Source organism: Taeniopygia guttata, chromosome 21, assembly GCF_048771995.1.
Source record: "Taeniopygia guttata chromosome 21, bTaeGut7.mat, whole genome shotgun sequence".
Taxonomy (NCBI): domain Eukaryota; kingdom Metazoa; phylum Chordata; class Aves; order Passeriformes; family Estrildidae; genus Taeniopygia; species Taeniopygia guttata.
In genome coordinates, this window is record NC_133046.1 from 4,038,998 (window position 1) to 4,063,727 (window position 24,730).

Consider the following 24,730-nt stretch of genomic DNA (forward strand, 5'->3'; position numbering starts at 1 on the left):
TCCTCGGGTTGCCACTCCACAAAGCTGAATATTGGCCAGGAATGAGCTTTTCAGCGGCAGTGGAGCAGGATCAAGGAAGGGGGGCTTGCCTTCACCCCTTGGATGGCTGCTAAAGCACCTGCCTCTCCCTAACACACATTCTCTGTGGGATAATATATTCACATCCATCCCTTGGGCTCATTTCCCTTTCCAGCTCTGCAGCCATCCCAGTGTGGGGATTTATCTCTGGCAAATCAAATCTTTCCCCTGCAAACACTCCCTGCCCAGTCCCAGGCTGGGACTTCTCCAGGGTGATTATCCAGCCAGGTATGCAGGGCACAGAGCACAGGAATACCAAGGAGAAAACTGGAGCTCCACCAGAGCCACCAGCAGGTAACAAAAAGGGCCTTTCAGAGGAGCATCTGATGCCCTGCTACGTGCAGAGGTGCCAGGGGCTCACATTATCCTGCCTTAGAAATTGCTCACTTGCACTTTTCCCTGCTTTTTCCTGCTCAAAGGTGCTCAACATGACCAGTGGAAGGCTGGACATGTTCCTGGATTCCTCCAAAACTTCCCAACAGTGAGGCAAAATCACTGCTCCAACTGGATAGCCACTGCTGGATGGCTTGTTCTGAAAGAGATAAAGCCCATCCCTGGGAGCCAGGTCAGTAGAGCCACCAGACTGCACATTTATATTATACTGTAATTATTGTAATAATTACTGTAATGATGATTGTAAAGCCATGGAGTGATAGGACAAGGTGAAATGGGATCAAACTGGCAGAGGGCAGATCTAGATTAGATATGAGGAAGAAATTCCTGCCCGTGAGGGTGGGAAGGCCCTGGCACAGAGGAGAAGCTTTGACTGCCCCATCCCTAGAAGTGTTCAAGGCCAGTCTGGATGGAGTTCAGATAGTGGAAGGTGTTCCCTGCCCATGGCAGGGGGTGGGATGAGATGGTCTCTAAGGTCTCTTCCTATCCAAACTATTCTGTGATTTGATGATTAATGGAGTTAACAGCTAATAAACACCAGAAATATAATATACATCCGTATGTGAATATAATGTATAGCTGGGAACTTGCCATGCAAGTGGGAACAAAGAGGAGAAGCCACTTGGGAGGCATTTCCACACGCTCCCGGTGGGAGGGTGCGACCCGCCGGCATCTCCCGGCGGGGTGAGGATCCGGTGGTGCCCCGGGACCCGGCGGGGCCGGTCCAACCGGTCCAACCACCGGGCCAGGTCACCGTCTGCTGCTTCCAGCACAGCACGCCTGCAGCTGGAAAACACTGTAAATAAAGGCACTGTGCTCACAGGAATGACAGTAAATAACCTGCTGCTTCCTCCTGGAGCTGCTGCATCCCATCAGTGAAGCTCTGGCTTGGGCAGGATTTGGGAATGGGAGACCCAGGGCTACGGTGGTGTTGTGCAGATGGTTATTTATAAGAGTTGAGCAGAGATTTATGTAGCCTTTCAAAATTAGGAGCAGCTGGTGAATGAGGGCTGTTGTCCAAGAGCAGGAAAATGCTGGGAGATCAATCACTAGCAGTGATAAAACTCCAAGGAAAGCTTCTTACCTGGATATGAGGCCCTGTCACAGCTCCAGTGTCCCAGTTGGATGGAGTGGAGCCACTCGTGCCCTGCTGGTCCTCGTGGCTGTGTCAGGCTGGGGCTGAAGTGGGGACAGCCACAGGGAGAGTGGCAGAGCAGGATGTCCCAAAGGATGTCTGCAGTGAGGGACACGTCAGGCACTGCTGCATCCCCTGGGCTGCGCAGGGGACGGCTCAAGGATACTATCAGTGCTGGCTTTGTACATTCAAAAGAAAGTGGAAAACTCCTCCAGGGAAAACACTGAAAATAGGTGAATTAATAACAGGCACATTCCCAAATTTTCAGCAGTACTGAGCAATAAACCAGCAGCCCTTGACACCAGCTTTTGGGAAGATCACCGTCACCCACACTCTGTGACCCACCCCGTGCCAAACCTCACCAACCTCCTGATGATTTATTCGGCTGTTTGGGGTACATCAGTTTAGTTCTTTATCACCAAAATCCAGCCCGGGGAGATCAGCAGCTAAAGCTGTGGGGTGAGTCAGTGCAGAGGCAGGAAATGTCCCAGACTCACCCCTGTGTTTCCCTGCTGTGACCTCTCAAGCCCATTCCTGACCCGCAGGTTGCCAGTGCAAGGCTGTGGCACGGCAGGTAAACCCAGTTTCTGTTGGAATGTCACAGAGATGATGCCAGCACTGCCTCACACACCCGGAGGTGTGGGGACAGAACCCTCTGTGGGGCACCCCGGCCACCCCACACAGCACCCCACGTGTGTTGGGATGTTTGCCTTTCTCAGTCTAAAGTCCTCGCCAGAGAAAAAGCTCTTGTGAGCGTCTGCACAACAACGAGCGCGGTGCAAAGTGCACCGACGGTCGCACCTAAAACAAACACGGCTTTTTTTTAGTTCCTCCGGGGCACAGGAACTCGGGAACTGCTCACAGGGTGGCAGCAGCGCAGCACGGAGCTGCACAAGCAGCACGGCGGGGATGCAGCGGGGATGGGGATGATGGGGATGCAGCAGGGATGGGGATGATGGGGATGCAGCAGGGATGAGGCTCCTGCAGCCTCCACTGCCTGGGAAGAGCAGGTTGGGAGGACAAAGCCACCAAGAAGCCCCTCCTCAGCCCAGGACATCACAGACACAGGGAGTGTGGCCCCTCTGCTTGGCTCGGGTGCAGGAGGTGACCCACGACCTATACAGGGTCTGCCACGGGTCCCACAGCACAAGGGCAGAAGCCTTACCAGGACTGGTGTGGCACTCCTAACACGTTCCTGGCTCCCAAAACTTTTACAAACGCAGATGGGATGGATGAGCACCCACACCCCATCCCATGCACGAAGTCCAACACCAAATCTCAGCAGGGAACCGCTCCAAGTGCAGCAAATCCCACCATGGTTTGTGCCCAGCAGCTGCCCTTTAATGCCACCTGTAGCTCCCATGAATGCTGGATTCCAGCTGCAGGTGATGGAGTTGGAGAGCCAGCTGGCTTCTCCCGAGTTTTTCCTGTTTTTTTTGTTCCAGCTCTCCCCATTTCAGATGATGGTGGCTCTTACCTGCTCTGCAGCTGCTCCCAAACCCAGGAGGCTGTTTCTGTCACATAAAAAAAAGAAGAAAAGGTGTATCTCTTGATTTGTACCCTATTATGGTATGGTATGCAGGTTGCCTTTGCTCCAGCGTGCGAAACAGCCATTGACCCCAAAATGGCATCAAAATCCCCACTGGAAGTGCTGGCACAGCCTTACAGGTGACCAGTGTCATCTGAATGATAGTAACAATAACAACTTATCAACCTCTACATTGATAACAATAATTTTTCCAGTCGGAGCACAACACTTTCTGATTTCTCCATTTTCTGCTGTTCCTTCTCCTTACATTTTCCATCTCCCAGCAGGACATCTCCTGGCTCTCCTTACTTACCTTAAACCCTGGAAATCCTCATTTCACATGGATGCAGACAGTCCCAGCCCCCTGCCAGCATTACTGCACCCAGGAGCAGGCATTTGGCTGGGAGCTGGTCCTGGGAAAAGCTGGCCCAGCCTTCTCCTGAACCCTCCCATCACCCTGGAACCCCCAAATTCACGTGGCACTCAGGGTGTCCTGCACCCTGGTGTCACAACAGAGATGCCAACACCCACCCAGGCTCTCCAATTAAACCACATGGAGTTCATCCATACTTTAAAATAAGCTTTATTTAGATCTTTTATAATTTTATATTTGCATCCATGCCTTCAAGGATTCTCCCCCGCTCACAGGGGGAAAAGTTAAATCTAATGTTACCCATAATTCATATGCTATTTAGCAAAGTTCTCTTTTAAATAAATCATCCTCTTAGTAATTTTTAGAATTACTTCCTAATTTACAAAAAAGCTGAAATGCAAAGGAAACTACTCGATAACAAGGAGATCGCTCATCTGTTCTGGTAGTTTAGAGTTTAAATTATAAAAAACGCAAGGAGAACAAAGAAAAAAAAAACCAAAACAGAATCGAAAAAAACAACAAAATATAAAAAAATGCTTCTCTGCAGAGAAAAGATGCCATGGGGCAAAGCCTGCCCTGCCACCCCAGGAGAGCCTGGGGGGGCTGGTCCCTCTGTCACCCCCTCCATGGCCTCTCTGCATCATCCCTTGGAATGGAATACACAGCGCGAGGGCATCGCTTCAGTTCGGTGATTTAAGACAAAATACCCTTTTTTTTTTTTTTTGTTTCAACCAGGGCGCATGTATCAGAATTAAGAAAAATAATACACTATTATAGTTCATTAAATAAATCTTAATACATTTTTTTTAAGAGCTTAAAATTATACTGTAAGCGTTAAAGCATAAGGTACTTATCTTGGCATAAGCAGAGCGCGGCACGTGTTAGTGGAGAGGGGAAGCGGCTGCCGCACCGGGGGGTGGTTTGGGGGCATTTCCAAGGAATTTGGAAAAACAAGCTCCACCTGTGCTTCCAAATCACCCCAGAGGCAGAAAAACCTCCCTAGTGGGGACTCGTACCGATTTCCCCAGCCCCCTCCGAGGGCAGGAACACCCCAAACTGAGCGGGGTGGCCGGTCCTATCAGGGCAGCATCTTGGGATGTGGGATATCTCGGGATATCACCTTGCTCCCAGCTCGTGCCAGATCCCCCTACATTTTACTTGAAGCAAAGGGCGAGCACCCCCCAAAAGCAGGGAAAAAACAGAGGGCAAAGCTCCCACCAGCTTGCCCCCATCCCATTTCCCGGCATGTGTTTAGGTTTGCGTTTTCCAAGGCGTTAAGTGCTCCTGGGGCAGCTGAGGGAGCCCGGGCTGGGGGGTCCACAGCCCCAATCTCCCCCAACAGCAACATCCCAGGACAGTACAGTACAAACACCCCCTTCCTCCTCCCCGCCCCATCCCAACCGACGTGGAAAAATATAAAAATCCCAAAACTTCTGCAATAATTTAGTTAGAATAGCTCCTCTGGGTTTGTGCAAATAAATTAAAACAACTAAAAAGGAACGTTAAAACACTTATTTCCAGACCGGCAGGCGTAACAACCAGCCCGGGTCGCCTCCGCGGGGCTCGGCCAGGAAGACATCACAGCGAAGGAGATTTTCTTGTTGTTGTTGTTGTTTTTGTGTGTTTTCTCTCTCAGATCCCTCAGCTGGGCAGGTCCTTTGTCCCCAAGCGAGGACATCCCGCAGGCTGGGCTCCGGAAAACAGCGGTTTCGGACAAGAGACATCACAAGCACAAAGTGCACAATATTTCTCGTATTTACAGAGACACAGCAGTCCTTCAAGTTTCAAGTTTTGTCAAAAGAACGAGAAAAATGAACAAAAAAAACCCAAAAAAACAAACCCTCACAAAACAAGAAAAAAAAAACCCAACCCAAACGGACAAACTGAAGCGACAACAAAGTTACCAGGATGGGGAAAAAAAAAACAAAACCAAAAAAAAAAACCATGGAAAAAAGGGGAAAAAACTGAAGTTACGACACAGCTGCATCGCTCCCAAGACAAGATGTCCACAGGTGGGCTGGGGTGTGGGATATGTACATGTGCAGGGCCGGGAGAGGCTCTGGCGCCGTCACCAGTCCGCGTCCTCCTCGATGTAGTAGTCGGGGGCCGTCCCGTCGAAGAGACCGGGGTCGAGGGACTTGCGCTGCTTCCCCCGGGCAAACACCCTGGAGATGGAGCCAAAGCCCATCTTCTCTTTCTTCTTTTTCCGTTTTTGGTCTTCCAGGTCTTCTAGAGACTGTGGGAGGAGAATACACAAGTTTGGGCAACCAGCTTTTCCTTTTCCGTTTTCCCCCTTCACCCACATCAAGGATGATCGGCCATGTGGTCCCAGTCCCAAAATATATTTGCATCCAGATCCCACAAGGTATTTTCATCCACGTTCAAAGTACTGTTAAGATTCTGGACTAAAATACAATAATATTCCTGAAACCTGTGTGGTGGAATTTGCAGTGACATTGGGCCCCTCTCCACAGCTCTAGGATTTTGGCCTCTTTAATTCAAGTGGATCAGGATTCCAGCTCTGGGAATAAATAGTCAGAGCATCTGTCTGGATTGCAAAAATATCCCAATGTTTTAGGGCCAAATACAGAAGAATAACATGCTTTGGCTGGACCTTATAAAAATCAACACTGCAACAGGCCTGAACTCAGTGAATGCCTATGGCATTGCCTCGACTGAGAAGCAAATTATGGGAATAGGAGAGATCCCAGACTTAAAATTCAGGATGACTTCCATTCATCCCAAGTCATCATGCCTCTGACTCACCATCCCCAATTACTTTCTAGCACAGGAAGGGATTTGGGAGGATTTGTGCCCCTACCTGTACGATTGGATTGTGCAAGTTCTTCTGTACCGGTCCAGGACTGTCCCCCTGTGGCACAAGGAGATGGATCCACTGAATCAACCCTGATAGAGCCCAAGACCCTCCATGCCCAGGGCAAAATGCAGCGTTTGTGCAGCTGAGCTGCAGAGGGGCTGAGACAAACCCCAGGGCAGCAGCTTTCCAGGTCAGCCAAGCCCTGTCGTGCTCCCCACTCCAAACCCAATGATGTTTTGGGGGAAGTGGGGGCCCCACAGAATGCCCAGAGCCCATCTCCCCGAGGCAGGGCTCAGAGCCCCTCCAGGCAGGTCCTTACGTTGCAGAGTGAGTGCGTTCGATGCCGGGGCGAGTTGATGTCACTCGGGGTGGACGAGCGGTCGCCTTCGGCCGCGGAGGCGTCGGAGATGATGGACGGCTGCCGGGAATGACAGGGGCTCACTCTGACCGCTGCAAGGCAGGGGGGAAACAGGGAATTAACACCAGCAAAACCCCTGATGCACTCCAAAAACATACCTGGGGAGGAGTTGTTTTGACCATCTTCATTCCTCCCCAGAAGGGGTTTGGCCCTGAGAACTTGCCATCCGTGGGGTGCCCACCTGTGGGAGTCCAGAGCTTCCCTCTGGCTGCCCTGGCAGGTCTGGGACCCTGGCAGGGGTCAGGAACCCCACTGGACAGAGCCCCCAGAGACACTGTCTGTGACCTCTGTCCATGGAAAAGAGTTTTCAATCTTACAGGATGAACTACACACTTTGAGTGTTTGATATAAGCAATAATTAAGTGTGGCACGGGTGCAAAAGTAAAATTTTAGGATTCTAGATTAGGGCTTCAAAGGGGACAAGATGGAGGAAATTGGGTGTGTCTTGTCCTTTTTCTCCTTCTTCATGCCCTCCATGTTTCACTGTGGTGTTGGCATTTTTCTGTTGGTTTAGGCTGGGGACACACTGTTCAACGTAGGTGACAGATATTGGCACGTTATTGTAAATCCAGCACAGGTAGTTTGTGGTATTTAATGTTTGTACCATCCCACTGAGGGCAGAGCCCCACACGCTGCCCTGCAGGACAGAGCTGCGGCAGGGCAGCAGAACATGTTAGAGATAAGCAAGAATAAAACCAGCACAGATGATTTATGAGTTCTCCTTTGGCAGCGGGGCTCAGAGACTTTCTACAACCTCAGGATCATCTCAGCAGCACAGATTCTGACACCCACCTTGCCGGTCTGCCGAGTGCTGGGGGTGTGAGTGGTAGAGGGTCTGCTGGCTCTGCCGGATGGCGGCGGTCAGCGGGAGGTCAGCCTGCATCACCCACTCCTGGTTGCCGTTCAGCACCGTCTCGCCCGGCATGGCCAAGGAGTGGCGCTTGGGCACGTCCTTGGTCAGCGTAGCCAGGGACTGCTTGGCCTGGGGAAGTGATAGCAGAAGGGTTTTACAATTATTGGGGAGTTAGAAGGAAAATTAAGCTTAGTAGGCCCTGGGAAAATACCCTGGAAAAGTATTGGCCTTGTACTTGGTAGAACTGCACCCGTGTAGCTAGTATATGATAAATGATATAACTGTTAGATGTGATTGTTTAGTAATTAAATATAATTACTGTTTAGTCGTAAAAATAATCATGAAAAACTATAGTCAGGGGCTTGAAAAAGATCATGAGAAACTCATGGTTGAACAAGATCAATGTATACAATAGAACAATATAAGTTTAATAATTAATATTTAAGTTATATAGCAATAGAATATAAAATATGCTCGAATGCCATGTCGGAGTCAGATTTGGGTCTGTACCCCTGATTCCCAGAACTCTTCAATAAAAGCACCTGCACAGAATCATATTCTGTGATTATGTGTGTTCCTGAACGCTAACAGGACATTGAGGTGGTGGTGATGGAGTGGGAAAACCATGTGGACATCTCCCAGAGCAGCAGAACAAGCAGCAACACACTGCACACCAAACCCACCCTCCCCTGGGCAAGCCCATGCCAAGGATATCAAGCTCCTTTCGAGAGATGCAGTATTTTCCCCCCACTATTGCCGTGTGCAGCCACTGCAGCAAGCACTGAGATCTGTAGAATGATCCAGCTCACCATGGCCAGCTCGGCCTCCAGCTCCTTCATGCGGTTGTCCTTCAGGTCGAGCTGGGAGCGGAGGGCGCTGGCATGGTCCGTGGCTTCCTTGGCCTGCCGCCGCAGCTCCCACTTCTCCCGCTCCAGCAGGTCCTTCTCCTTTGCCAGGGCTTTCACCGCGTCCTCGCTCTCCTGCTGGGACAGGGGTGGCCATCAGGAAAGGAAAATCCACCTACTACTAAAACCCCTCTGTCACAGCCCCCTCGGGGACCCCCAGTCACCAGCATTGCCTTAGGTGTCACAAGAGCCCTGTGCTGGCAGGAACATCAACCCTTTTTGGGGAGATCTGGAATGCAGCCGGTGCCCACAAAGAAATGCTCACTGTGCACCTGGTTAAAATTACATCAAATTCCCCAAGTCTGGCTCTATTTCCTCCAGCATTTATTTAACCTTAAACTGCTGCGGTCCATCCCAACCCCAGCAAGAGTCCAGCTGGGGCTTTAGTGGGATTTTGCCTGATTACAGACCAGGTTTCACACTCAGCCTGCTGCCAGCCCTCTGTGCCACGAGAGCACAGTGCTGGGCTCTGCACTCACTCTCCTGAGCTGGGCTCTGCACTCACTTTGCTGTGCTGGGCTCTGCACTCACTTTTCCCTGTGCTGGGCTGTGGGAATGCAGGGCTTCCCTCTGGCTGCCCTGGCAGGTCTGGGACCCTGGCAGGGGTCAGGAACCCCCCTGGACAGAGCCCCCAGAGACACTGTCTGTGACCTCTGTCCATGGAGAGGAGTTTTCAATCTTACAGGATGAATTACCAGCTTTGAGTGTTTGATAAGAGTAATAATTAAGTGTGACACGGGTGCAAAAGTAAAATTTTAGGTTTCTAGATTAGGGGTTCAGAAGGGACAAGATGGAGGAAATTGGGTGTGTCTTGTCCTTTTTCTCCTTCTTCATGCCCTCCATGTTTCACTGTGCTGTTGGCATTTTTCTGTTGGTTTAGGCTGGGGCCACACTGTCCAACGTAGGTGACAGATATTGGCACGTTATTGTAAATCCAGCACAGGTAGTTTGTGGTATTTAATGTTTGTACCATCCCACTGAGGGCAGAGCCCCACACGCTGCCCTGCAGGACAGAGCTGCGGCAGGGCAGCAGAACATGGTAGAGATAAACAGAATAAACAACCTTGAAACCAGCACAGACGAATTATGGCTTCTGCTTTGGCAGTGGGGCAGAAAGACAGAGACTTTCTACAATCTCGGAATCACCAATACCCAAAGATTCCGACACTGGGCTCTGCACTCACTTTCCTGTGCTGCTCATAGTTGCGGATGAAGTCCCGGAGCTGCTCCTCCCGGCTCTCCAGCGTGGCGTACAGCTGCTGCATTTGGCTCACCAGGTCTGTCTTCTCCCCCTTCAAGCGCTTGCGGTCGGCTTTCATGGCTGTAGGGGAGAGGATCACTCCAGCATAGGAAACATGGCAGCTCCTTGCCTCCAGCTCTTTTATTTTTCAAGGAAAAAGCACCAAAATGACAATCCTGGGGGCTGGGCTGGGAGAAGATGCCCAATTCACCCCCATCACTGCACCCCTTGAAATGCCCATCACATCACCCCTGTGGCTCCTCACCACTGCCCATCCTCCAAGGGGCAGCTCAGACCTTGCAAAAGGAGGTTTGGGAGCAAAACTGCAGCCTCAGCCTCGGGGCCTGGAGCAGGGAAACCTCCTGCTCCCTTTCCAGGGTAAATAAACCACAACCAGTTTATTTTTAGCAGCGAGGCAGATTCCAGAATGCTCCCACGAGCCCAGGGCACGGCTCCCTGAGTGCCCCCGTCCAGCTCAGGGATGCTGTGCTGGGATGAGGGGATGGAGCAGAGGCACGTGGGACGTGATAGATGTTTCAACAGCCCTGAGAGGAACCCAAAACCTTCATGTTTTCCCTCCTCATTGCACCAGTGAGGGATGCTCGCTGATCCCAGGAAAGGCTGGCAATCCAGGGAGAATGACAGAAGTCTCACGTAGGATGAGGAATTTCAGTCATTTCTGTACATCCATGCTGTGCCCAGTACTGAACCTGGTCCTTGGCAGTGCTGCAGAAGTGCCCTGTGGCTCCCTGCTCCAGATACACCCCATCCCACCAAAATAATGCCCAGCTGAGGAATCAGATCACAAATATTTCATTATATATTCCTGCTTTTCCACCCTGAGCAAGTGCTGTTAACTCAGGGATGCTATGCAACACCCTCTGCCCCTCCAACTCTCCCTGCACTCATCATATTGAATCACTGAGTCTTGCAAGTTGTTGTTTGTGTTATAAAAAGAATCCTAAATGCCCCCAAAACTCTCCAGAAAAAAACAACCCCAAAGCCACCAGGGGCTGTGTGTACTACAAAAGCTGCCAGAAGATGATGCAGCCTCATGAGTGGGACCTGTCTCCATGCACACATCCAACCTTTCTCCATCAGATTACAGAAATCTCAGCAGCTGTTTTAGCCCACGCTGTGTTTTCTACCCCCTGTAATGAGTCACTTCATCTGGGGCTCAAACTGCACATCAGGTACCTTTGGGCTCCTCTCAGCACGTGGGGATAATAAAGACAAGGGAAGAAATACAAGGAAACCATGACTGTGGCACTCTGAAAGGGGAATGAATTTCCTTCAGGCACCTTTGGCACCCTTGGCTTTGAGCCTTTGCTCCCCCAGCACAGGGGAGCTCTGCTCCCACCCTCCTGTGGCTGGGAGCCCTCAAAAGGCATTTTTGATTTCATTTTCCACCTGTGTGTAAGCAGGGAGAGCACCATTATTTGCTGTGCAGTGAATCCCCCAGTCACCCTCAGGCAGAATAAGCTGATTCTGGGATCACCCAGCCCTGCACAAGTGTGGAACAGACCCCAAAACCAGAGCAGCACCCCCAAAATCCAGCTCTCTGCAGCTCCATGTCCCACCCCAGCTTGTCATAACCACAGTCTCGAGAAGTTTATTTGGGTATGAACTTCTGTGCACAGGTTTTACTCTACTTTTTGGACTATTTTTTACTCTGTGTGCTGGGAAGATGAACAGAAATCAAGTACTTGGAATGGAGCTGTAAGGAAAGGAGGGGGCTTGCAGGTGAGAGGATAAAAATATTGGAGAGAAAATCAAACTAAATAGTGGAGGAAAAGGGAGATGCTTTGGACTATAGAGATTTTTATCTGTTAAAATCCAAGAGATGAAACTCTTTGGACCAACTATTCTGCCACTAAGGACTGGAGATAAACCAGAACACCAAAAACCAGAAAATGAGGTAGGAAATGCTGCAAAAATTCACATTGTCCTGTGACAAGGAGCTCTTGGGAGTCTTCCTTGCCCACTTCAATGAACACGACTCCTCATGGGACAGCTCAGCCTCTTCCGACACCAGGACTTCCCTTACTTTTTTCCCATCTTAGGAAATTCCTACAGAAACCCTCTAAAAACAAACACAACCACACCCATGTCTCTGAAAAATCCCTTTCCCACTGCCTGTGTGTACTTAACCACCACCTTCCCTTGCCCAATTCTTTCACAGGAACTAAAAACTTGCTAAAAAGCAAAAGTTAATGATAAGTTGACTGAACCATATTGGGGTGAGACCCAGACCCCACAGACACGTATGTATCTCTGTATGTAAAATTTAATTTCCTTGAGGATACTTGGGACACTGTTGTAAAAGTTTAAGTCACATTTGCTGATCTCTGTTGCTAGAGGCGACCAAAAGAATCCTAATGAACTTAATTAAATACTTAGTCCCCTACAGCATACAAACTCCTTTAATTACTGTCAGTGTTCATGGCCCTTAAAGATTTACAGAAAACACTTAATCATTTGCCAATAGAAAAAAAGAAGATTATCTAAGGCACTATTAGAAGAAGGATAACTATCTCCCAAGGTTAAATATGTATTGATATACTAATGTTTACCAATATTTAGGCCAGTGTATCAGTATTACAAGAAGATTATGAGGTTTGGGTATTGCAAGAGCAGAAGTTTTCCTATTAACTCAACAGGACAGTTTACCATTTGCTGAATTTCATATTTGAGAGATTTGCTGAAATTAACACACTTTTTTTTGCTCCACTCTATTACTCTCCTTCCTCCAAGAACGATTAGCTCCTAAGCTTAAAGAAGATTTATCAGTCATTTGAGAACTTCATTCCAAGCCAAATTAATAGGAAATTAATTGAAAAAGGCAGGAGAAAAATAAAAAGTGAGGCAGAAGTGAGCTGTGAGGGCTGCCAGCAGCTCCTGGATTGAGGCCCGCTTGCTGCAGCAGCTTAATTTGTCCTTAGCAAACAACCCAGCTAATTACTTGGTTGGGGAAAACGAGCCTGTGCAATCCATGGCCAGCCAAGGAGGGATAAAGCAGATTTTCCCTGGCTGTCAGGTCCATCTGAGGAGGTGAAATGGCTTTTTCCTTTAATCTGATGATCCAGGGCCAGGTTTCCATATCCCAAACCCCCACAAGTATCCAAATAAACTCCCCCAGCCCATCGGCACAGCGGGCTCTGGACAAACCTCTGACCTCTTCATAAACCCAAGAAAAGAAGCAAGAAATCCTAAACCCAGACCATGAGTGGAAAGTACTTCTCTTCCTTGCATTATTAATTCTCCCCTCCCCTCAAAGCACATGGCAGAAGGAGAGGGGGGCCCAGCAGTCCCCCCTGGCAGCTCAGCACCAGCCTTGGCATCAAGGAGAGATGGGGAAATGGGCTGGGATCTGCTGGGTGAAGCCCCCAGCCCTCACCACCATCCCCACCTGCACCAGGTCACCCTTCCCTCTTGTTATTTGAGCTTCCACCTCCTGCCACTCGATCCTCTCTCAGTCCTTTGGGAGAAGAATGATGGACAAAGACCTAACAGCTCCACGCCGGGCTCCTCCTGCAGACAAAACAATTAAAAATCCACCCCCTCAAAATCCACACCTTTTATTCCCAGCTCTGTGTGAGAAACCAAAATCCAGTTGCTCCACTGGAGAGGCACAGCCTTGTCTGGGACAGCAGCAGGGCTGGAAACAATCAGTAATGCCACCACTGGAAGTGTCACCACCCCGTGGCCCCAGTCTGATCTCACCATCCAACAGCTTCCAGCTGGGAATTAGCTCCTGGCTCCTAAAGCCAGGCACCTCCCCCCAGGATGGGGGCTGCTCTAAATACTGCCTTCCCTCTTTGAAATGAATAGTATCAGATTAAGGAGATATCAATTACAGAACATCCTGACGTGGAAGGGACCCACAAGGATCACTGACATCCAACCCTTGACCCTATGAGGTGGAGGCTGAGGTTCCCTTGGAGGACATGTGAGCAATAATTAGTGTGACTACCTTGATAATGTGGTATTAGATGAAAAACTACTGCTTGAACCATAGAAACAGCATCTCTGCCCAGTTTCACTCCTGGGATAAGACAAAAATGCCCAGACACACACCAGGGCACTGGCAGAAGATGCAGCACACCCTCGAACTGCAAAGAGCAGCTTCCTGTGACTCCCATCCACTTCAAAGTCCTTCTCTCACCCCACACAATGTGAATTTTCATGCCAGGAACAGAATCAGAGCTGACTTTATCACTTACTGAATCACAACTTGTTTTCTAATGCAGGGAAGGGCATCCTCAGGGAGCAGGGCTGGAACCCCAGCGATGTCCCGAGCAACAGGAATGTGCAAACCCATCCTGTCCCATTAACATTTACTTAATTTCTCCTGTTTCTTCCTTGCAGCCATGAAATCCAATACTGTCACCATGACTAACCCATAAAATCAGGATGGCAGTGCTGCTCCTTGCTTTGCAATTAAAGAGCCACGTGCGGTCCCTGGGGCAGCTGTCACCATCAGGAAGATCTTGATGCTGGAAACATCAAAGTCCCATGGTGTCAGGCAGAGCCAACACTCACTCCTGGGGGTGTGGAGGTATGGGGCAGGCAGGAAATTAGAGCTCAAAGTCAAAGTTCATGAAAAAGTTAGGTGAGGCAATTCTCCTTGGGGGAATTTACCAGGTAACAGCCAAAGGCTTTCCAAATCTGACCCAGCTGTCAACAAGGTGATCAATGACTTCTGAAAACTTCAGGTGGGTCTTGAAAGGAGAACAACAGGTCTTCTGTAGAGATCCATGTCCTTATAGTGGAGATGGCTTCCTTGGCTGGGTCCATGGCTGGGACATCCATCGGTCAGGACATCCATCCAGTGGGACACTCATCTTCTGGGACACCCATCTGCCAGGTCACACATCCTTCTGGGATATCCACCTGATGCAAACCCCATCTTCTGGGTCATCCATCCATTGGGACACCCACCCACCCATTTCTTTGCTACCCACCCCCCCATTGCAGCAATTTTGAGGGTGCTGTGGACCTCTGGAGGAGGCTCTCCCCAGCACAAATGCCATTCCTGGGGAGTCACAGCTTTGAGCTGAAGGTGAGGGAGGTAGAAAACCAAGCTACAACCCATATGTGGAGCAGACATGAAGTTGGTTCATGCCTTTCCAAGCAGCAGGGAATGCCAGCCTGAGGTTTTCACCCTGGCATCAAAAAGGAAACAGAAACCAGGTTTGCTCTCTGTGTGATAATCCCGCAGGCAAGCTCCAGCATATTGGATAAACCTTCCCAGAAATGGGGTTTCTGCCATTAGCCCACATGCTCATGGATGTCACCCAGCCAAGAGGCTCCTCAGGTCCCCCAGGCACTTGGGCACAGTCCCTGCCCGCAGCAGGACCAGCAGTAAAAAGCTGTCTGCAACTCCTCCCATTCGGGATTTCCACACCAGAAATCCAGACCACATCCACACCTTTCCAGCCAGGAGGGGGAAATAATAACTGCACTAATGCTGGAAGCACAGTTCAGAGTCCCAGCTGTGGCAGAAGGGGAGAGGAAGGTAGGATGCAGCACTACGGGATTTTAATTGGACATTAATGGAATAAAAAAAAAAAGTGCAAGAGATGGAATTAGCCCAGAAAAAAGTGAAATAAAGATGCATAAAGCACATGCTGACAGAAATAAAGAAACTGATGGAGTTGCTCTTGCAGAGCACCCTGTGCTGGGCCAGATCTCTGCCCCTACCCTGCACAGCAAGGACCTGTTAGCACAGCACAGGGAAGATGAAGCACAGCCTTATCAGCTTTATCCCTGTGCCAAATGCTGTTGGGAAGGGCTGGAAAAGCACCTCCAAAGGGGGACAATGAACCCACCTTCCATGGAGACCATCCCAAACCAAACCCTGTGTGGCTGTGCAAAATAAAGGCTCTTAAATACTGCTGGAGCCCCCAAAAGCAAACCCGACCAGCAAAGCCTCTCTGCTTCCCTCCGCAGCAGGGCCAACGAGCCAAGACCCATCTGAACCAGCTGCACTGCACTCCCAGGCTCAGAGCCAGCCACGATGACAGATTTCCATCTAATTTATCTGCTAATGACATTCCACAGGACCCACCGCGGATCCTGGGCTGCTGCAGGCACAGGGGTGCTGCAGCCGCTGCTGCTGGACGCGGGGCAGCCTTTGGTGAGGATGTGGGGCTGGGGATGCAGGAATGCAGGCTGTGAGCAGGAGCTGCTCTTGGGAGGGGCTCTGGGTGCAGAACACAACTGACACAGGTCCCTACACTACAGGACAGGGTGGCCAAGTTTCCCTGTGCTCCTGGCACAGCTTTGTCCTGCAGTTCCCCAGGGCATCCCCCAGCAGATCCATCTCCCCTGGCAGAACCAGTCACCAGGCGCCGTTTTTCCTCCACTTTTGGCTACGTTTCTCTCTGGACAATTTTTCACAGAAAGGAAGAAAAGGATTTTTTTTTTCCCTCCAGCTGCTGATCTCGTTTTCAAGTTATCCATCTCAGTCACTGTTGCCAAGCCTGCTCTGCTGCCCAGAGCCTCCAGCCCAGATCCAGCCTGGACAACTTTCCCAAAACCACAAAAGCTGCTCAAAATTGCAGGACAGGGAAGGAGCATCAGTTGAAAAAAGCTTCTTGCTATGTGCTCATCCAAGTGCCAACTAAGATTCTCTCTTCCTAGCCACCACACCTGCAAAGAAATCCTGGAAAACCAAGCTCAGAAGCTTGAATATTGGCAAATAAAAGCCCAATAAAACCACAACATTATATTACTTAAATACTCACAATTTTCAAACCAAACTCACTTTTTCTCTGGACTGTCCTCCACAGCAGCACATACAGAAGCATTGCAGCTTCTGAGATGACTTCTTACTCTTATTTCTTTTGTAACTAGTATTATAATAGTTCCGCTTTTCTGCATTTTGCATTTATCAGCACTTCCCCCCCTGCCCCATCCAACACGGAGCAAATATTCCCTAATTAAGGTTTTTCTCCTCCAAATGCAGTTCTATAAACCCAGAGCATTTCCTGCTGCCTGAGGCTGCACTGGTGATGTGGGGGGAGACAGGATTTTGGAGGTATTTTGGCTGTTGCTGATGTATAGGGATGTTTTTGTACATCAGAGAGTGATAACAAAAGTTTTTGAAGTCCTTTCCCCAAATACTGACTCAGCCCAATTCCCTGTGCCTCCGAGCATCTCAGCATCCTGGACAGAGGGAGATGCAGAGGCCCCACAGCTCCCCACGTGCTGCTCAGCCTCTGAGCCTGAAAACTTTTGACAGCTTCTCCTCATAATCCGCAAATATGAGCTGACAAGTGCAAGTTATACTCGGTATGCTGGGGATTTGAGATGATATTTAGAGCCACAGCACTGCCAGGGTTTGACACGTGAGAGCCCTCCCTGCTCAGGATCATCCCCCAGCTCCAGCTAACAAACCATCCTGCCTGGATTTATGGTCAGATTGGTTTTAGAGCAGAAAAGCTGCAATGTTGTATTCTGCTCCACACCGCCCAGTCCCAGGGCTTGCTGTGCTGGTAAAGAAGGGAGAGCACAGCCCTGACTGCCACAAAAACCCCCAAAGGCAGCCATGAAGGAAGGAGGAGACCCTGAATGTCACCTGGAGGTAACTCCATGCGGGACAAGGAAAGTTGCAGTCACCAGCAAAGTTGCAACTTCCCTCCTGCAAGTCTGAGGGGCTCAAACCCAACCCAAACCCCACCACCAGCTGCATTTCAGCTGCTCCTTGGCTCTGCTCTACAGCTGTGGAGGAATTCCTTTGCAGTGCTGCAATCAATCCTCTCATCCCATTGCTGCACCCCAGTCCTTCCCAGCTCTGCACCACCCCTTGCTGGGGCAGGAGAGCAGGGGGGGTCCCAGGGACACCAAACCCCCACCAGGAGCACCTGATGAATGCACTCTGCAGAGTCCAAGTGAAAAGGGTGGCTTTTCCTTTCTTCATTAATGAACATTTTGAAAGCTGAGGGTGCCAGGGAGACGTGCAGCCGAGGGATGTGCAGCCCTTACCCTGCAGAGCCTCCTTGGCACGTGCCAGCTCCTGCTCCTTCTGCGCCAGCTGCACCTTCAGCTCGGTGGCCGAGAGCACCTCCGGGGACTTGCTGCCGTGTGTCTCCTCCAGGTCCTTCGTCAGCATTTCCTTCATTTGCCGGAGCAGGTGGACCTCCTCCTGCAGCTGGGCCACCTCCTCCCGCAGCAGCGCTGGAGGAAGAAGGGACACAATGTCAGGAAGTGAGTGATGGTTCCAGCACAGCCCCGGGTCCTGCTGGAAACCCAAACCCTGGGGAAACACTGCTGGGGCGGCCCCTCCCTGCTGGCAAACCTGCTCTGAACAGCCCAAAACCTGCACCACACTGCTGGGGCTGGAACAGCCCAAAACCTGCACCACACTGCTGGGGCTGGAACAGCCCAAAACCTGCACCACACTGCTGCTGGAACAGCCCAAAACCTGCACCACACTGGTGCTGAACAGCCCAAAACCTGCACCATGCTGGTGCTGAACAGCCCAAAACCTGCACCACACTGCTGGGGCTGGAATAGCCCAAAATCTGCACCATTCTGGGGCTGAACAGCCCAAAACCTGCACCATGCTGGTGCTGAACAGCCCAAAACCTGCACCACACTGCTGGGGCTGGAATAGCCCAAAATCTGCACCATGCTGGTGCTGAACAGCCCAAAACCTGCACACACTGGTGCTGGAACAGCCCAAAAGCTGCACCACACTGGGACTAGAGAAGGAGGAAGATGGATGTGATGGGAAAGAGGCAGGGAGCCTCCACTGGGTCATGGCTTTAGCATTAAAAAAATAAAAATAGATGTTAAATATGTAATAGTAATAGTAATAAGAAACCAAGAAGGACTTTTCTATCCAAACCACTCACTGACAGGGCTGGGGTCCAACAGCTGAGCTCCTGAGCTCCTACACATCTCAGCTCTGCCTCCAGCCACCCACATGCTCAGGGCACAATCAACAAAACCACTGTGAGACTAGAAAAAGGAAGATGATGCTTCCATCCACAGCCTCACATCCTGAATTTTGCAGATTTACACCCAGTGACTGCTCACTTGAAAAGCTCTTTCACATCCCAAATTGGTTTACTGATTTCAGAGAATCATGGAATGGTTTGGACTGGAAGACACCTTAAAGACCATCCAGTCCCACTCCCTGCCATAGGCAGGGATACTTTCCAGCAGGTCAGGTTGCTTTAAGTCCAACCTGAACTTGAACACTTCCAGGGATGTGACATCCACATCCTCTTGGGTTGGCATCACGGACACAGAGAAAAAATGACCTCACCAGCACACACGTCACAGTCACCAGGAAAATGAAACAGAAATTAAACCCAAGCACTTCCTCTCCAAACCACCGTGGCTGTGTCCTTTCCCCCACTGCCCCTGAGCAGCAGAGAGCCCGGAGGACACAAAGTGGACATGGAGGACAGGGATTTTCCCCCTTGTTCCTCCTCGGTCCTGTTTCCTGCTCGCTGGCAGGACAGGGAGAGGCAGCTCCCCCGGCAGCTGCGCCAGGAAGGCAGAAAATCTGCTGCACATACTTGAAATGCTTCCCCAATGAAAACTGGCAAGGTCCCATTCTGTAAATTATTTAGCAATAAAGTCACTAATGAGGAACAGTCGAGCTCTGGGCTGGGGGGTTTGGTGCAGCCCAAAGTGCTTTCTTGAAATCCGTGCAAAAAGCAAGAACTGGAGGAGGCCAAGGCCAACAGGATCTTCCCCAGGGATGGGAGAAATGCAGCGTGTCCCCTCCAGCCTCTGGGAACCCTGAGAGGATGTGAAGGGCTCACACATGGTGGAGTATTTAGTGTGCAAACCCCACCAAGTGCCTTCCTCAGCCACAGAAATTCCCCTGCAGCCCCACAAAATACTCCTGGCTGCAACAAATCACTTTTTTTTTTCCCCCCACTGATAACTCATTTTCACCTTTCCTTACATGCCACTTCATCAAGGGCTGTTCCTGGGAAAAAAATGAACCAGCAGATGAGGATGGAGGCAGGGCAGCTTGTAGAGGGTTGAGTGATCCCGATGGATTCCTGCAAATTGCAGCATTTTGGTGGGAACCAAGAAAATCCCCACACAGCAGGAAGTGATCTGGGAGAGGGAAAACAAGACCAAGGACAGACAGCCCGGGGGGAATTCTGCAGCAAAGAATTCCAGAGAGGTCCTTGGGCATGGCCCACTGTGCTGTAATACCCTGCCCAGTGCAGCTCTCCAAAAATGCACTGATCCCCTCTGCTCATGGTTAGAAACACTGAAAAAATGGAAAAGCATCTCTCCTCCAAAACAAGTAACAAGGGAATTTCAGCCCCACTTAGTGCTCACTCCTGATCCAGGCAGAAAGTGCTGAAGGATTAAAATCTATGAGAAACTACAGATGTAATCTGGACAGAAACATGAAGTACCATGCTCCTCAGCTGCTGGCTGCAAGCCAAATCCTATGGAGAACCTGAATTATTGATCAGCCATATATCCAAAATTCTTGCTTTTTTAGACATATAATTTGAGATAGACATATATATATATATATATGTATGTATCTGTAGAAAAAATGATTATGCTTTGCAATATATAGCTATATTTGCTACATATACATTATATATATGGCAAAGCCAAATCCGGTTTAAATATAAATATATATATATATATATGTAAAATTGGAAAGTACAATTCATGCAGCCAGGCTTTGATAGGAAAATCCCTCTTTCCAACTCCTTCTCAGGGCTACTGCCAATGTCATGGAGTCACAAACTGGTTTGGATTGGTTGGGAGCTTAAAACTCATCTTGTTTCACCCCTTCCACTATCCCACGATGCTCCAAGCCCTGTCCAACCTAGCCTTGGACACTTTCAGGGATGGGGCAGCAACAAATTCTCTGGGCACACACCTATGACACCCATGCACAGAATTTCCATCACTCCAATGCTTCCTCTGGTATTCTGCCCACCAAAATGACACAAATTTTCTCCCACCCAGCATGGAGCATCTGCTCTCCATCACTTTTCTCCAAGTTTCCATCCCAAATCTCCAGCACCTCCTGCTCACAAGGGTCCTGTGGAGAAATCCCATGTTATTGGCATAATTTGCATTAAGACCCTCAGCTTAAAAGGGAAATTTTAGCTTAATTTTAAATCAGGAGGGAGAAAACCCCCCTGCTCTGCCAAGTTTAAGTACCTAAATAAATGACCCGAAACGTGCCATTTGCAGGCAGCTCTTAGAGATCCTCACAGAAAAGTTCCAGTAGCTGGGAAAATGGGGTCAGTTATTCAGGAACCTCTTTTCAGCCTCTGTTTCTTCCACATACAGATGGCTGAGGGAGGATTTCCGTGTGATTCCCATCAGCTGCATAGAGCTGTGCCTTTACTTGAAGCTGCAAAAGAATTTGCAGTGAGCATCAGCCCTCTCTGGCAGGGACCAGGGCTCAGTGCCCCTCACAAGGGACTCCACACACCCCCCAGCATGATGCAAAAGCAATCAGGAGAAGAGAATATTTTTTAATGCTTTTTTTTTTTTGCAGTTCACCCTTGCAGGCATCACTATATCAGGGTGCAAAGTTAAATCTGCCATTAGGAATCACCTTCTAAATGCAACAGCCTCAATGTAAAAAGCCTCCACAGCATTTCCCCCTCCAATATTTTTGTCCCTTTTAAATTTTCCCTCTTCTTTTTAACCTTTTTTTTTGGTGGGGAGGGGAATTGGGTGCCTTCTGTAATTCCTGACTACCCAGAGGAGAAGGAGATATTGCCTTGCATGAACAAACCCCATCACTCATTCCAAGCCCTTCCAAACCTGCTGCAAGTGGGCAGAGATGAAATTAATGCAATTTAAACATTTCCCAGACCAACTGATGAAAACTACCATTCCCACTGAAATAATTGGCTGTTAATTATATTTTAGTTGATCACATTAAACTTCCATGACACTGCTGGATTCTGCATCCTTTATGCTTCAACCACTGATGGGTGTTAATAGACAATGCCAATGAATTTTTTTTTTTTTTAATTGTGGTGAATATCTCCAGACAGCATTTGGGGCTGAAGTTTCCACTCCTGCTCCTGCAAATCCCATCTTGGATTCCTCTGGGCAGCAGACCAACCCTCCATGCAGCAGCAAAGCCTTCTACTGGCCTTGGAACAGGCATCACTCTAAAGACATCCATTTAAAATCCTTTTTTTTTTCATGTAACTCAGCTGACACGATTGCTGTACACGCATTTCTGCCTTTGGAGGGGACATATTAAAAATGGATGCAGAACAAACGACGAGGCTCGTGTGGGTGAATCAGTATCTCAGGTGAAAGCTGCATTTTGTGCCGCTTTTGTGATTTTGACAGTGAGATGGTTTTTGCTTTGCTGGGCACAAGCCAAGGGTGTATTTTTTATCCAGAACATCAGCAGGATAAATATACATGTACACACATCTCTGTCCTAGGATGAGAAACTCAAGGGTCATAAAGAACCTTCTTAGAAAAAAATAAAGATTCAAGACTCGGGGATGAGCTGAGTTTGTATTTTAAAGAGCATCTCATCCCCTCTGATTTTTAAGTGGCTTCCCAGCTTGGGACCTCCTTCTTGCAAAGGTGCAGAAAGCTGGAGAGGGACTTCTGACAAGGGTTTTGAAGTGACAGGACAAGGGGGAATGGCTTCCCACTGACAGGGGGCAGGGTTAGATGGGATATTGGGAAGAAATTCTTCCCTGTGAGGGTGGGAGGCCCTGGCACAGGCTGCCCAGAGAAGCTGTGGCTGTCCCATCCCCTGAAGTGCTTGATGCCAGGTGGACATGGCTTGGAGCAATGTGGCATAGTGGAAGGTGTCCCTGCCATGGCAGGGAGTGGGACAAGATGGGATTTAAGGTCCCTCCAACCCAAACCACTTGTAAGAGGGCCCAGCTACTGCCACTGCCCAGGACTTGCTGGGGCAAAGCCAATACATCCAACCTCTCCCTTTGGCACCTGGGCACCACGATGGACTCACAGTGGCTCAAAATGAGCCCCCTCCCCACCCCACAGCGTCATCTCCTCAAGGGGATAAGTGCAAGGGTCTGACATTTGTAAATCACCACTTCAGCCCAGCCCTGCTGTGCATCCCAGGCACATCCCTCAGGATGGAATCTCCGCAGCACCATGGCACTCCATAACCTCAGAGGAGCTGTCAGCCACCCAGTGCTCCTCCCAGGTGGGTACCAGGGTGCTCAACAGAGCTTTTGGATTAATCAAATGAATTCTGGCTTTGCACACCTATCTCTTACTTTCAAATAAGCTTTTCTTTCCACCCTGCGCTTCTGCTGCAATGCTATGAGTGAGCTGTCATACCTGGCCACAGATAATCCATAAGAATTTCAGGGCAAAGCTTTCAACCAGCCAGAGAAAATCCCTACTAACACACTTCTGACCATTTCCTGAGTTGGCCTCGGTGTGCCCACACGGTCACAGCCCTGGTTCAGGACCCCCAGCCACACACACTGACCCACGCCCCATCACCCAGCCGGGGCAGGACGTGCAGACACCACCTGCCTGCCAACTCACCCCCATATCCTGGCGTTCCCCACCTCAAAAATACGGATTATTTCCATCACGCAGTCTCCGGTCTGCGCTGGTGGGTGTCTCACAGGGGTTGTAACAAATAAAACCCGATCTAAACCCCTGTTGCACGCAGCGGGGTGAGCAGGGCTCGGGGGGCAAGCCGGGGTGAGGGAGGCAGCCACGGGCTGGTGGTCGCCCCGGAGGGAAGCACCGTGAGGGAAGCACCGTGAGGGAAGCACCCACGGCAGAAGAGCCACGGGCTGGTGGTCGCCCCGGAGCCGGCTCCGAGCCCTCCTGCAGCTCCTCCGGGAGACGGGAACGGACTACGGGAGCACGGAGCCCCCGCCCTGCCCCTCAGCGGCCCGGCCGTGGGGACAGCGCGGCCACCCCGCCACCCTCCCGCGGCCCCGGCGTTGTTTCGCTTCTCCCGGGAGGAAGCGAGCTCCGAGCACAAAGCGAGGAGGGGAAGCCGCCGTGCACGCCCGCTGCCGTGGAGCTGCCGTGGAGCCCCCGCGGGACCGCCTTACCTGCGTGGGCTGAGCGGGGGGACAGCGGCCCGGCCGCAGCATCGCCCGCGGGCGGCCCTGGCCGCGCCCGCGCAGCCGGACAATGGGCCGGGCGCGGAGCGGAGCCCGGCGGGCAGCGGCACGGCCCCGCCTCGCTCCTCTCCAGCTCCGACTGCATGGCGGGGCACGGCGGGCCCGGGGGTCCCCGCGGGGCGGCTCCCGGCCGGCAGCGCACGGAAGTGCGGCCAGCGCTACCTGCGCCGGGAATTTGACCTCTCTCGCTTGATGTCACGGCTCGGAGGAGTGGCTCTGCCCCGCACAGCCCCGAGCCCCGCGAGTCTCCCGGAGCCCCCGGGGCCGCGCAGGAACCGGCGGCGGAAATGATTCCCGGCTGGGAGCATCCATCGCCGCCGCTGCCACCCACCGAGCGGCCGGAGCCACGGCCCGGGGGGAAACTGAGGCAGGAGGGTGGCGAGGCAGCCCCACGGCTCGGGCCACGAAAACACACGTGCAGCGTTTTATTCTCGCAATGCAGTTGTTACTTATTTTATGCGGGATGGCGTGAGCAGAGACAAAGCAAAACACGTTGAGAACGCAGACTACTTGCCTTTCTGTGATAAAAGCCACATGAAAATACACCAGAACAGCCAAACTCTCTGAAACCCAGCACGCTGGTATAGCCTTTCCATAGAATCACTAAGGTTGGAAAAGACTTCCAAGATCAAGTCCAACTCTTAAGCCAAATAGCACCATGGCCACTAGACCATATGGCACAGTGTGACATCTGCTTCTGTTTTGAACACTTCCAGGGATAACAACTCTACTTCCCCTGAGGATCCTGTTCCAGTGCTTGAGGAGTGCTTCCCCTTCCCCTGCACCACTTCCCCTGAGGAGTGCTGTTCTAGTGGTGCACGTTTACCTATTATGCACCACTACTTCAGTGAGGAAATTTTACCTAATACAAATATTTT

At 50.5% G+C, this 24,730-nt stretch overlaps 1 protein-coding gene and 1 long non-coding RNA gene across 5 annotated transcripts in view; one reads left to right on the plus strand and one right to left on the minus strand.

The window, feature by feature from the left end:
- The first annotated feature begins 147 nt into the window (after window positions 1–147).
- On the plus strand, window positions 148–8,148 carry LOC121471000 (uncharacterized). Its single transcript, XR_012051649.1, has 3 exons — window positions 148–372; window positions 498–643; window positions 5,144–8,148. It is a non-coding gene; the product is annotated as an uncharacterized lncRNA (long non-coding RNA).
- LOC100222565 (kazrin) overlaps window positions 3,702–24,730 on the minus strand; it is a 263,876-nt gene continuing 242,847 nt past the window's right edge. For 3 of the 4 annotated variants that reach the window (XM_030289383.4, XM_041720467.2, XM_030289385.4), the window contains 7 exons: window positions 17,731–17,922; window positions 9,686–9,822; window positions 8,406–8,576; window positions 7,536–7,725; window positions 6,645–6,775; window positions 6,329–6,379; window positions 3,702–5,743 (listed from right to left, as the gene is read on the minus strand). In XM_030289383.4, the coding sequence (XP_030145243.2) occupies window positions 5,576–5,743; window positions 6,329–6,379; window positions 6,645–6,775; window positions 7,536–7,725; window positions 8,406–8,576; window positions 9,686–9,822; window positions 17,731–17,922 (1,040 nt within the window). In that variant the 3' untranslated portion in view covers window positions 3,702–5,575. Of the gene's footprint in view, window positions 5,744–6,328; window positions 6,380–6,644; window positions 6,776–7,535; window positions 7,726–8,405; window positions 8,577–9,685; window positions 9,823–17,730; window positions 17,923–23,780; window positions 24,001–24,730 lie in introns of those variants that run through there. The other variant, XM_072917262.1, reaches the window with a different exon arrangement.